Here is a 14,368-nt window from a genome sequence, read left to right on the forward strand (position 1 = left end):
ATGGAGTCACCAGCGAGAGATGCCGCCCGTGGTTGTGTCTAATTAACAAATGCTTGTGCCGTGTCCCTTGTGTTCACTAATCCCTGTTGACAGTTTGACAAAAAATGTGTTTGCTGGTGGAAAGATGATTTCCTGGATGCTCTGGACGTGTTGCGAGTTGAGCGAGGACGTGTTGCCGCTCACGTCACAGTCGGAGTATCATCGAGTAGAGGGCCCCCCCCCCCCTTCTGATACGATGATTGCATGCTCTCGCCACTTCAGCCCCACACCGTGTAATTACTCTCCAATGCTCAGATGCTTTCTGCCACCAGCAAGCCGATGACAGGTTCCACCGCGGGGCATCGCTTGGCACGGCGCTCCCTCCTCTCCCTCACCTCCGCCCACCGCCGCCAGCCTCATCACTCACTGCCAGAATCCGGTTTGATTTGTTTTTGAAAGCATCTACACGCCTCACAGGGAATATTGAGTATCTCCTCTTCCATATTCATTCCCCTCATCCCTTCCCCGCTCCATGAATCATTCATTTTATTTGTATCTCCCATGTCTTTTCTTGTTAACCATGTGGTATTGGAACAGTTTAGAAGGCTGCGATTGCTGGCGTTGTTTCTTAATCCAGTTTAATGTGAAACAATGATATTGTAGTACTGATATTGTAGAGTCTGGTCCAATCAGACTCTTGCTTGGTGCCGATTTGCACAAAGGATTTTGGAGTGGCACCATTTGGGTTTTTATTCTGTATTTATTTATTTCTGCAATTATCTTTTTCTGTATTTCTACGTTTATTTTTATGTATCTCTTTTATCATAATTAAATATGAGGGCCCTGTCTAAAGCTGGATTGGTTGCAATGGCGTGATTATTTGGGGGGGGGGGACGAGGGATTTGAGGCTTTTTGTGTAGCACACAGAATAACACAACTTTTTCTCAGATCCAGTTTTCGTTGAGACTTCTGTACTATTCATGTTTGTTGCTCTGCATGAAGTCTAGAGACACACACACACACACACACACACACACACACAAGCCCTCTCTCCTCTTTAACAGCAACCCCCTCAGGACACGATGCCCTGCCTGACGAGCAGAGCTGACCGGAGCGTGTGTTGCTGTGGTGATGCTCTATTCTCATTTCTTCCTCTCATCGCGCTGACCTCGAGTCGACAGCAGCCGCGTCTTCACGGAGATGGATCTGTTTACACTGAAACCGTGATTTGTTCCAGTATGTGGCGGAGAGGGGCTGACACTGCCCACATCTGCTATTGTTGCCAAGGGCTCATCAGAGGTTGTGTGTGTGTGTGTGTCTTTAAGTGCGTGGTGTGTGTGTGCATCCAAATTCCTGTGGGAGGCTATAATGCGTTTGTCAATTTAACTCAAAGGAAACACAATAAAAACGAGCAGGAAGTAAGGACACACACACGCTCAGGCTCCGTCATCTATTCTGACTCCTTCCTCATCACGTCTACGTCTTGACTTCAAATCAGTTGCAAATCCAACATGTGATTTCCCCCCTCCCCCCCAGTCAGTTTACCATTGGTGTACGCGCTCCGGGTACCCCAAGACTTGTTGCCACCGATGTCACAGAAAAACCCAATCCATTAAGGGCCGAGCAGGGGGAGATCAGGCCTGGACAAATTGTCTCCACTTAGCATCGGGACACGCTTTGCTCGGCAGGACCACGGGGGAGCCATTTAAAGCCTGGCCCTAAACCCTCTCTTTATCCGGCAGACGCACGGAAATAGAGCCACGCCTAAGTGGGGAGAGGTCGGGGGGGGGGGGGGGGGGGGGTATAGGACAGTGAGCAGAGGTTTTATGACTCAGCATTTACATTGTTTACTTTGTTTAAAGAGTACGCTGTGGTTTTCTTCCTGGTCCATTTATCTTAGTAGGCCAGTTCTCCCTTCACACTTTATACAAAGTCATAAGAGTATAAATATTCATTACAATGTAAATATCTCAGTGTACAGCTCAGTGTCATATACATATATCCTGTATTAAGAGAATAGGTACCTGGTATTAAAATAAGATCCTGAATTGTTATTTAATCACTTCAGAATTTTCCCAAGTACCTACATATATGTACCAGTACGTTGTGGGCTTTGATCTGAAGTGTTATCCAAATTATGACGTTGTTGTTGTTGTCTATTAATTTATATTTATGTTGTTAGTCTTCTTTCTTTGCTGTAATTAGGGTAAAAGAAAGGTTATAAAGGAAAACAAAATAAAGGATTTTTGGCTGCACATTTTACATGTAATGTCCCAAAATGAATGTAAAGTATACGATTGTACGGAACTATACTTGTACATTATAATATAGCGACGTGTGGAAACCTATATTACATGGATCGGCATGAGGGTATTCACAGCCCTGAAGATACTTTACATCCAAATGAGTTTGATGAGCCTCGTGCTACATTTCTGTTTTCTATTAAATTAACTACTTGATTATTTGATTTAGCATTTTAACAAGGTTAAACCCCAGGGTCTTTTTCCAGTGCTTTGGTGGACAACCTGAAACCAGTTGCTAAACACCAGTGTGTTGACACGCGGCCGTCAGCATCTAGGTCAGAGCTTCGCTGTGCCAACGCACACAGTGGGAAATGGACTGCTGTTATATTGCACTCTGCTGGTCTGAACAACCACTCAAACAATACCAGTCACATTCATGCAGCACTTTCATATGTTCCATCACACATCCTTCACACGTGATAAAGGACCCTTGGGCACACGGAGCTATAGGGATCAAACCATCCTTGCTTTCGTAAGTGGATGACCCACTCAACCCCCTGAGCCACACTAGGGTTAACAGCGTCACTTCCTGTTTACAATGTTTAAACAAAACCCCCTCGATTTCTTTTGAACTTGATTCATATTCAAGACCTCCATGGTGTAAATGTGACTCCTGTGTGAGTTCTGATATAATTTTACAGCTCATCACTAATGGCGTGTGGTTTTTTCAATGCATCAGTCAAAGTTAAATCAAATCTCCCCTCTCACCTCTTCTTGCCGAGTTCTCTCACCGGGTCACGGGAGCTTCTCGCTAACTTATCGTGAGATCCAGATTTCTTGGATGTCCCCTCCTTCACCCTGATGTTTCATGTTTTTCTGTTTATGTTGCTTTAGTGCTTTTACAAACACACACACACACACGTACACACACACACAAATATAAATGAGCGTGAGTCATGCAGAGCTTTAGTTTGACGTGCAGCCCACTCTCCCGGGCGGAGAGAGCTGCCTTTTTGGATCAAACTTGATTGTTGGGAGAATTAAGCCCAGAGAGCTCCTGCAGACAAACAGGTAAACAAAAACGTTTACCGAACGTACCCCCCCCCCCATCCCCCCTGAGTACCCGGAAGATTTCGTCTTATTCCAGAAATATCAAATTCAATCACTCTGTTCCTACCATCCCTCTCTCCCCTGTGCCTCCTCTACTCACTCTCCACCGCCGCAGATGTCTGTGTGTGTGGTTTGTGGAGTGAAAAGCACTAAAATAAATGGAAACATCTGATCACAGTAGATTCAATATCTGTGTTAGGAGGCTTCCTCTCAGCTGTCAGTGTCAACCGCCTTATACAGTATGTGTGTGTGTGTGTGTGTGTGGGTGTGTTAGTTATTTTCCAGCTTGGTTTCTCCTCCTTCAGAATTGTTTTTTTCTTTCAGAGCAGATGGTTTTTTGAAAATCCTCGACATTTTGTGTTTGTCTTATCTTTATTATTTTGCACTTCAGGGCAAATATGAATCATTAAATCTGTTTCCGTGTGTTTGTGTGTGTGTGTGTGTGTGTGTGTTTGTGTTTGTGTTTGTGTGTTGCAGCCACCATCATATTGAACGAGCTGAACTGGACGGAAGCCCTGGAGGATGTTTTCCGGAAAAACAAGGAGGAGGATCCCTCGCTCCTCTGGCAGGTGTTTGGTTCTGCCAGCGGATTGGCCCGCTACTTCCCAGGTGAGCGGCCCGGCAGCCAATGGGCTTTCTCCGTCGGCCTGCTGACCTTTGACGTGGTCAGTGATTGGGACACCGAGGGGCCTTTTCATCATGGCGATGACAGATGCATCCAGAATCAAACAGACTCGTGGTTAAACCCTGATGTTGCTGTTGGCTGACTCTGTCTTTCCTGTGACTTTGGCCTGAGAACGACGACAGTCAGTCATGAATCACTTCCTGACAAACATGAGGGAACATGTGAAAGTCTTTGGGACAACATGGCTGCCGGTTGATGAACAGTTTCATTTATTAATAACACTTCATAAAAGCACATTTTGGTGTTTTTGTACAGATTAAAAACCCAAGATGTCTGCTTGGATAAGAATCGCTGTATTAGGACATAAGAAAAATGATGAGACGCAATAAGACTTGGCTACTTGCTTCACATATTAAACCTTGTTGAGAAATAAACTGAATTTCCCCCTTTCCTCCTTCTGCCAATCCCAGCCTCCCCTTGGATGGACCTGAGCAACTCGGCCAGTAAGATCGACCTGTACGATGTGCGCAGGCGACCGTGGTGAGTGCAAACGCTGGTTTATGATTCGCCGCCTCGTCTATTTGACTGCCGGTCATTCTTCTCCTGTTTGTCAAGGACACACACACACACGGCTCATTGAGTTCACCTGTGTGATTTTCATGTTGAATATATTTAGATGTCGCACAAACACGTCAGACCATCTCAGCACACACACACACACACACACACACACACACACACACACCTCATATCAGAAAGTAACAAAAGATTCATTAATCTCCCAGAAATTATTCAAATCTGGCGCGAAGCCACAAACTCTCTTTTAACCATGATATTAAATTTGGTCTCCAAAGCCTCTTGGCTACGGTGAACTGGATTGGTCCCTGACAAGCTGTTTGTTTATTAAAGAAACAATTAAATGTGCAAAGCCTTGGGTCAAATTCACTTGTTTCAATATTCAATAAAAGTCTGTGGTGTCTGTGGTGTGTGTGTTTGCCACTCGGACACTTCCATTGTTCTCAGTGTCCTCGACCTGTGTGTGTGTTTGTGTCTATTGTTACTCACCAGGTACATTCAGGGGGCGGCGTCACCCAAGGACATGCTGATCCTGGTGGATGCGTGAGTGACGACTTCATGATTCATCGATTACAGTCAGATTTTATTTTATTTTGTGCCGGACACGTCCCTGACGCCAGCTCTGTGACTGGCCCCAGGCCGCTGGGTGCGACTGGGAAACTCACATCTGTGTACTGGGCAACTACATCATTATTTACAGTCCATTTACATCTTCCTATGATGTGTGAAGTGAAAATGTAAGTTTTGATGAGCTAAGATTATCTCATTCATACACTGGGAATTGAGAGTTCATCTTTCATACAAAAAAATGCAAACAAATGAAATCTATGTCTAATTTGATATATTCAACAATTAATGTGCAAAATGTGCAAAACCTAATGTATTTTGGACCTTTTTTCCCCGAGTCATCTATTCCATGAAACCCACCTTCTAGATGTCACTAAACTCTACACACTGAACCTTTCAATGTGTACTCTGCTGATGTTTTTATCTTCTAAAACTTACATCCTCCTTTTTAATTCTTCAATTTCAGGAGCGGCAGCGTTTCAGGTCTCACCCTCAAGCTCATCCGCACGTCCGTGAACAAGATGCTGGAGACGCTCTCGGACGACGACTACGTGAACGTGGTCTCTGTGAGTTTTCACACACCGAAATAAACGTGGCTTGAATTCCAGGTGCACGCGTTGCTGGATGTGGACGTGTGGACTATTTGTGGCAGCGTGAACTCCTGCGGCTTGAGTCATCGGTTTAAACGCGGACGTGACCTTTTGAGCGACTTAACGCGGCGGCACACATGGATGGATCTATACTGTGGCTGTATGTGTGCGTGGATGCGTGCTCATTGGTCTGACTCAGAGTTACAGAGTGGGGGGCTATATGTGTACAGTATATGTGTGTTTATGTACCATGGGAAATGTCCCGAGAGTATCCGAGCCGAGTTCCAGTATGTATGGCTAATGGAGCGATCACGTGACGCAGGCTCGAGCGGACCCTGGAACGCCACGAGATAAGTTTGACGAATGAACGTGCGCTGCTTCGTGACCCCCACGTTGAACTGGGCATGTAATGGTGAATCCCCAGTAAGGCCCATTAGAAAGTCAGTGGGACTCTCAGGCATCAGAGGATTGGATCCTGACACTGGGTTTGAGGAAATATTCATCCCTCTTCATCTAGAGCCGTGCAAGTCGGTCAGATGAGCTGTGGTTCCTGCTTCCCAGTGATCTTAATGCTGGGAAGGAAAACTAACACAGTTTTTCAAGTGGTCACAGTGGTTACTTCCCCCCCCTGACTGGGAGGATTTGCAGGAATCACACTGGATGGGATTCGGAGTAAAAAGTGAGGCGCTCCACTCATAACACATGTTGCCTCTTCCAGCTAAAATATAATCCCCCCCCCCCTCAGTTTGTCTCATTCACCATATTCCCCTGATAAATACACTTGAACAAGAACACTGCCCCTTTGTGGCTGAGTGGATCATGTCAGAAGTATCGCAAAGTATTTTATTAGTATTTGGTTATTTAAGAATATTATACTTAATTTTTGAATATTTAATTCTCAACCCTGAAGCCCACATCCCACGTGTCTGAAAAGACGTGAGGCAAATAGGTCAGTGTTTGCACCGAGCTTCAGAGGTGCAAGTAAAGTAGAAGGAGTATGTTTCTTTACTTCCCTGTTTACTCCTGTTCCTCGTCTGAACCCGGCTGAGCGTCTCCTGGCTGTGGCTGCGTATGAATTTTTAATGAAAACATATGAGAGTGGTGTCAATCTTCTCATCTCACTCTGAGAGGAAACAGACGCTTTCCCCCGAATTATTACTTTACTCTGCCGTCTGATTCATTTTACAATCTTCTTTTTCATCTCATAATGGAGACCACATGGAAAAAAGTCCCAGTTCTGTGACATCACATTGAATTGGATGTTTTGGGCACAGGACGCATCGTGTTACTTGGACGGGACCCGAATCTCCTTGATCCCTCGCTCGCCTCCTCCTCGTCCTTCTTCCGCTTCCCCCCCCGAAGGCCGGGAGCATAAATTAGGTTTTCCCTTTGCTTTCGGAACTCACCATTAATTACATTTCCTTTCACTTCCCGTAATAAAGCGGTGGTTTATGTTTTTGTTTGGAGCTTTCAAATCAGCTAAGTGAAAGGGCTTTTGAAGAAAATGAGATCAGGCGGCAGCAGTAATAAGGATATTGATGGAATCCAGTTCAGTTTTGTATCCAGGAGCATTTTTGAAGCTTTGGTCTCTCATAATAAAATCATTTAATTAAGTCTGCTCACGACCGGATGAGTGTGTGCGTGAAGTTCTGACTTATTCCCCCACTAAAAAATAGGAAAAACAGTTTTTGTGTGTTTTGAGAGGGAACAGATTTATAGATAAATGTTGTTTAACACTTTTATAAGGTTTTAACTAGACTGTGGTTTCAATTTATATCAGATCTTAAAGATGCTCCTTTCGTCAATACATATGTGTATATATGTATATTTGTGTTTATTTGTGTGTGTGTGTGTGTATTTATAAAAGTGGATGTTTTGATATACACATGCCCACATACAGTATGCTGTTGTATTGAGGTTTTAATTCTGTGTGGTATTTTATGTTGTGTGTTAGATGAAGCCCTCGCTCACTGTTGTTTGTAGAAGTGTGTGTGTGTGTGTGTGTGGGCGTGCTTCTGTTTAGAGGACGAGTGTCTTGGCAGTTATTTGCCCTGAAACTTCCACCGACATGTTGAACAGTTGGAAACCGATATTGTGTTTCCTGCACAAACACAAACCTGAGGAGAAAGACAGGAAAAACCTCCCAGGAACAAGCTCTGTTGGGATTTTGTCTTTTGTTTATTGATCCTGGATCTTGTGTGAATCTCACAAAATATGTTTCTCGGTATAAGCATTCATGTTTGCCTCTTATAGACAGATATGAAGACTTAAAAGATCCATATAGGTCGGGCTCTGATCTTTGGAAAGTCTCTTCATACACCAGTGCATGATTTGTTTGTTACCAGGTGACTGAGAGTGTCCATCTGTCCCTCCACATGAACAATACTCATCTGAAGACACCTGTTACATTCATGTTTGAATCCCACCATAACAGATCTCTTTGTGTTTCTTCTTCACCTCCTTATGCCACTGTGTTCACGCCCCTACCTTCTCTCCTGTCAATCCTTCCTTCTGCTCCTATAGATCCCTTCGGTCTGTGCAGATTTGATTAACACTGATTTCATTAACACCTGAACAAATTGTTTTTCGACAGCAAGGTCAACGAGATACAGCCTCATTAAATCAGCCTGTTTACTTTGCAATTTTACCTATTTTTAAAGGGATCCTATGAGCTCTCTGTAAATATCTGATTCAAAGTACATTCCGCACGTTCAGGGGGACACTGCATGATTCTGCAGCGAAGGGAAAAAACCCAGGCCACATATTTGAGAGGAAAAATATGTGCAGGTTGCCTTCCCGCCACTTCCCGTCATCCCTCCTTCCCTCTTCCCTCCAGTTCAACGAAAAGGCCTCGCACGCGGCGTGCTTCCAGAACCTGGTGCAGGCCAACGTCCGCAACAAGATGATGCTGAAGGAGGCCGTGCAGAACATCGTGGCTAAAGGCATCACCAACTACAAGGGCGGCTTCGAGCTGGCCTTCGAGCAGCTGGCACAGGTAAGGCGTCGGCGCGAGGGGGGGGGGGGGGGGGGTACTTCTGCAGCGCCTGTGTGCGACATGTGGGAGTGTGTGTTGTTTGCAGATGGGGGGGTGGGTGAGGTAGGGATTTCGCTGACAATCTGTTGGATCTAATAATTTTTTCTTGAAGTGTGCAGAATCTCTTTTCCTGAAATCTACTTAACAGTCTGATGTTAAAATGTCATTCATCATTTCAATTCAATCATGAAAATAATGATGGAACGTTTGACACACACACACACACACATCTACAACTCCAACGAAGAGTGAGTGTGTGTCGACCTCTTCTGGTTGTTTTGGACATTGCAGTTTCTTGGCTCAGTGGAATTTGTTTTTGCAGCCGCTTCTTCCTCCCGTTCCCTTAACCGAAGATTGTGTTGTTTTCACGTGAAGTCAAACGTGTTCTTTTCCTCAGCTGAACGTGTCGAGGGCGAACTGCAACAAGATCATCATGCTCTTCACTGACGGAGGAGAGGAAAGGGCGGAGGAGATATTTAAGAAATACAATCCCAAGCAGGCGGTAGGACTTTAAACACACGTGGTCCACAGAGGGGGAAGAGATGAGTCTTCTCTTTTCATCGTTAACAGGTTTCTAACAAATTGATTCTTTTTCGTCTCACAGGTTCGAATCTTCACGTTTTCAGTCGGTCAACACAACTATGACAAAGGACCAATACAGTGGATGGCCTGTGCTAATAAAGGTAGGAGTGGCCTTTAGACCTCCACTTAAACACACAAGTCTTCTGCTGGATGTATATAAGTTAAAAAAATATAGTAATAATAGTAATAATAACATGTTAACATGTTATTATTACTATTGTACTTTACTTGATTTTATATTTACCAGTTTTTCAGATTTATAACAAAGGTCAAATCGAATAATAATCTTGCTTTATAGAAATAAAAAGACGCAAACAGAATATCAATGACAGAAAGCAAAAATAATATATTAACATTTAAATCAAACACAGTAAATAAAATAAAACATCATTATTTTAAAGCAAATAGCACAAAGGAAATTAAGTAAATAGCTAAAACTATCGTGTAAAAGCCATTTGGTTAGTAGAAGTGTTGAGAGATGACTTAAAAGCTCAGGTGAACTATTCCAGAGGCTCTGTCATCTTTGATTCTCGACCCAGAAACTCATCAGAACCTTTTCTCCGTGGTGCTAAATCAAAATCCAGTCAGGGGCTGTTCAGTGGACCTACCAATGTTTTTTATTAATTCTCTAACGCTGCTATAGAATGTCCCTTTAAATTCCCTCAGTTTCTTTTAGACATCCTGTATCAACAGCTTATTCTTAACAAAATGTCCCAGTGTTTTCACAGTAAACTAATTCTTCCCTCGTGCAGCATTTTAATGTAGCACGGATTAATGGCCTCTTACTAAACGTGACCTGATTTAAATGAACCTCCTGTATAACAAACGTATTTCTCTCCTCAGGTTATTACTACGAGATTCCCTCTATAGGAGCCATTAGGATCAACACACAGGTAAGACAAATAGACTTCTCTAATGAACCATGAGCTGCTGCTGCTGCTGCTGCTGCACTTTCCTCACACGTCAGTTTATAGTCTGGCTCACTGGAGCGCATGTGTCTTGCGCCCTCTTGTGGTCGAGTGGCTGTCGTGCAGGAAAAACTAAACCTCCTGGGTCTTTTGTATTGTGCAGGAGTACCTGGACGTCCTGGGCAGACCCATGGTGAAGGCCGACCGGCGGGCCAAGCAGGTCCAGTGGACCAACGTGTACCTGGACGCGCTGGTGCGTTCCATGAGTTCACAGCAGATACACACTGCGGAGGGTTGTTGAAATGTAAAGGAATCCGTTTTTATCCGAATCTGTTCTCCGTCAGACGAAGGACTTCAGATAAGTCCTGTTCGCCCGTCCTGGTAAACTCAACTTCAACTCTGCTCCCCGTTGTGTTTGCGAAAGCACTGATTAACTTCCCCCCCCCACCCACCCAAAAAACTGCTGAGCGAAGCCATTTTTTTTGTTGCTCTTAAGCCTCAGTCATGATTTACTTTTTTGCTAGAGGACGTGGTAGATAAGGAGGCATCTGGCCCAAGCGGCTCAGTCGTTGTCATCAGTTTGCTGATAAGACGCTGTCAACGTCTGGGATCGGCGTCGGCCTCGTCAGCACCAGAAACGTCTCTGCCTTCTGTTAAAGAAAAGATCCGGTTTCCAACATGGAGCTGGTTCTGGGTTTTTCAAATGACCCGGGTGACACTCGCGGGATCCGGTGGTTTACAGGGTTTTGTTTTTGTATTTCTATCATTTATAACATGAGAAAATCCTCTGTGTTCATGTGTGTGTGTGTCGTGTGTTCGATGCTGCAGGAGCTCGGCCTGGTGATCACTGGAACTCTGCCGGTCTTCAACAAGACCAACACAGGCTCAAAGGTATTTAACAGCCGACATTCACGATACACGTTTATTGTAAATCACAACTTTTTGTGTATTTTATTCTGTGATTGATCATTTTTTTCCATTGATTTACTCATCTTCTTTTGAATCTATCTCAAGCTTTGCCAAGGAAAGTTCATGTTTTCCCTTTTCTTTATGTATAAGCAAGAATAGGCAAAAACTATTTGACAGACTTCCACAAAACCCGGTGGAGTGATACCACATGGGTCCAGGAAGAGCTCTCCAATTTCTTTTTTTATATTTTCACTTAATTTTCAGGATATAATTCATGGTTATTCATGAACAAACGTTATAAGTATAAGGGACTGATATCTACATTTGCAATTTGGTGCCGTTTTATTGAATTGAAGGGAGCTGTTGTTGGCCGTGTGAGCTCCACTGTCACTATAGATCTACCGACTGCATTCCCTGACACACACTTTGACCCCCATGGGACGCCTTGAGTCTGCCTGACGCGCCATATTGTTCCCAATTATCGTCTCATCCTCCGCTTTCATCCGCTGCCTTCTTGTGGCTCGTCCTCTGTCGGTCTCCCACACTTCCTCTTCCTCCGCAGGAAGAGAAGCTAGGGTGTCGTAAAGCCAAAATCAAAACGAGATCAAACTCTGCAGATCAGAGACGCGAGTGATCCGGTAGCTAAGTGCTTCAAGATGAGTTTACATGTCTCCTACCTCGGACTACCTCCGCCACGGTTGAAAGCCAGGCCTGAAATGCCTCGTCAGTGAGTCATGGCGGCTCCTCGGGCTGCTGGGAATGAGACTGACCAGATTTCGATTGAAATTGTTCAGAATGCACAGAGGGACTTGATTCATACAGAAAGAACAACAGGAACCCCTAACCCGTTCTCTCTCTTTCACCACGGGGCCTTCTCAGAAATCACAGAACCAGCTCATCCTGGGGGTTATGGCCATTGATGTCTCGCTGGAGGACATCAAGAGACTCACGCCTCGGTTCACGGTGAGAGCACACACCGCAGAGAGACCTGCCTGTCGGTGGAGTTCATGGGTTCTTCCTTTCATTTCACCGCTGTCTTTCTCTCTTCCCCTTTCTCCTTTAGTTTGGACCGAACGGTTACTACTTCGCCATCGACCCCAACGGATACGTGCTGCTCCACCCTAATCTGCAGCCGCTGGTAGGACACGTCTCTAAAGATCATTCATTTGCTTTGAATCCATTTGGTGGACAGTAAAGGAGACACAATCTGCTCATATTCAGGTTCATATCTTTAATTTGTTGTTACTTGAAAAGCTCTGCCTGGGCTTATTGTGATGAAAACATCACTTTCCTCAGACTGTCCAATGCTGCTGCTCCTCTTTTCAGCCTCTGTCTAAAACAGCAGGTTTTAGACAGAGGCCAGTCTGCTCTGATTGGTCAGTTGGTCCGATCTGTTGTGATGGGTCAGCTTCAGTCCAGCACGTGTAGGAAGTGTCGCCCTCTCCTCTCGTTGTACCTGCTTTTATTGAGCAGCGTGTCAGATGAGCCGCTAGGAACGCAGTATTTAAATGTGGGACCTTGTGACATCATCATTGTGGTGAATTATGGGTATTAAAAGACGACTGACGAGGCGTTCAGGAGCAGTGCTCTCAGTGCTCCGTTTACTTTGGGCTTTTTAACTTTGTTGAACTTATACATTCATCAACAAACATAAAACACACAAAAACCAAGAAAGCATCTTAAGTCTCTTGCAGCCTGTTGAGGTTTTAACATCCTGCTCAGATTCAGTAAAATCTCCATCATATGGCATTGGGGTGAGGATGATTGTTGAAATGTGGCAACATGTTTCCCATTGACCTCACTCACATCGGTTACAGATGATTACAACATGCAGAAGTCGGAGTTACCAAACAGTCTGACCCACAGCGTGTTCCCTCGCGGAGGTTGCATAACGTCGGCGTGTTTTTGGAAACACTTCATTAACTGCAGGTTTATTGCTCGGTTTTCGTCCTTTGTACTACAAGGCCACAGATCGTGAGTTAGTGAGCGTAGCATTGGATTAATTTCTTCCCTAGTTGATTAATTGTTTCCGGTTTTTTGTTTTTCCCCTGCAGACTGCCAAGTTCCATGAACCTGTAACGCTGGACTTCCTGGACGCGGAGATAGAGAACGAGATCAAAGTGGAGGTTTGGAAAATAGTCACATTTTCGATGAAGCTGTGTCAGATTCGACATCTCTGTTGTTTCTCATCCTAATACTTTCAATTTGTTGTGGTTTTTTTTGTTGTTCAACAGATGCGGAAAAAAATGATTGACGCACAAAAAGGGGATTACACGATGGCTACACTGGTGAAATCCCAAGACGAGGTGATTTGACTATGATCACAACAGTAATTAGTACGTCTGTGTGTGCAAATGTCCATGTGTGCTGATCAAAGTGTTTCCCTCACAGCGCTACATCGACCAGAACCACAGGATGTACAGCTACGCTCCAGTGAAGGGAACAGATTACAGGTAAACATCATATTTTGAAAATGTCTCAGGGAAGTGATATTTCTTAACTTGTAAGAGGAGCAGCAGAGGCCTTAGTTTGACTCTCTCGGCAAATATAAATTAATGTATTTAAAATAGTAAATTAATCCCATTGGAACTAAGACTTGGCCCGCGACACAGCCAGTGGCCGGAGGCTTCATACTTATTATTTATTATATTTATTTTTAGCGTTTTTCCATCCGTCAGTTCATACGTCTGCCCTGTTCTCGTGAACGCAATGTCGGAAGAACGCCTTCAGGCTATTTCTTCAAATTTTGTACAAACAGAGATGAGCTGATTAGATTATGTTTGTCACAGGTCAAAGGTCAAGGTTAAACACATTGTTTTTTTGCCTTGTGAAAGTAATATCTCCGGATTGCCTCCAGGGAGTCCTTTCGAATTTGGGACAAACATTCACTTGACATTGGATTTGATCTTGGCAGCCAAAGGTCACTGTGGCCTTACAAATCTTACAATTTGACTTTTGGATTTGATATCTCAGGAATTTCTTCAGCTTTTGATCAGTTGTCACTTTGACTCAAAGATGAAGCGATTCGATGTCGGTGGTCCAAAGGTCACGGTGACCTTCTGGGAATCTTAAGAGAACATTTACGCAGACTGAATCTGCCCTGGAGGGTGAAAGCATTCCTCCACAAACTTTCTCTCAAAACCAACACGTGAATAATAAAAAAAGACATGAAAAGTTTTGTGCACAAGTAAACTCTGTTATGACAATTTGTCTTTATGAGATGTTTGTGTCCTCCTCTGCGTCCC

General features: G+C 44.2%; 1 protein-coding gene across 1 annotated transcript in view; it reads left to right on the forward strand.

Moving 5' to 3' along the window:
* Positions 1 to 14,368, forward strand: part of cacna2d1a (calcium channel, voltage-dependent, alpha 2/delta subunit 1a) — a 74,625-nt gene that overhangs the window by 38,602 nt on the left and 21,655 nt on the right. Inside the window, exons 7-21 of the mRNA XM_062382535.1 lie at positions 3,810 to 3,941; positions 4,428 to 4,497; positions 5,026 to 5,076; positions 5,567 to 5,666; positions 8,527 to 8,685; positions 9,122 to 9,226; positions 9,329 to 9,407; positions 10,150 to 10,199; positions 10,378 to 10,467; positions 11,043 to 11,105; positions 12,003 to 12,086; positions 12,187 to 12,261; positions 13,178 to 13,249; positions 13,358 to 13,429; positions 13,515 to 13,576. Coding sequence (XP_062238519.1) covers positions 3,810 to 3,941; positions 4,428 to 4,497; positions 5,026 to 5,076; positions 5,567 to 5,666; positions 8,527 to 8,685; positions 9,122 to 9,226; positions 9,329 to 9,407; positions 10,150 to 10,199; positions 10,378 to 10,467; positions 11,043 to 11,105; positions 12,003 to 12,086; positions 12,187 to 12,261; positions 13,178 to 13,249; positions 13,358 to 13,429; positions 13,515 to 13,576 — 1,264 coding nt within the window. The remainder of the gene's footprint in view (positions 1 to 3,809; positions 3,942 to 4,427; positions 4,498 to 5,025; positions 5,077 to 5,566; positions 5,667 to 8,526; positions 8,686 to 9,121; positions 9,227 to 9,328; positions 9,408 to 10,149; positions 10,200 to 10,377; positions 10,468 to 11,042; positions 11,106 to 12,002; positions 12,087 to 12,186; positions 12,262 to 13,177; positions 13,250 to 13,357; positions 13,430 to 13,514; positions 13,577 to 14,368) is intronic.

Source organism: Platichthys flesus, chromosome 23 (assembly GCF_949316205.1).
Source record: "Platichthys flesus chromosome 23, fPlaFle2.1, whole genome shotgun sequence".
Lineage (NCBI taxonomy): Eukaryota > Metazoa > Chordata > Actinopteri > Pleuronectiformes > Pleuronectidae > Platichthys > Platichthys flesus.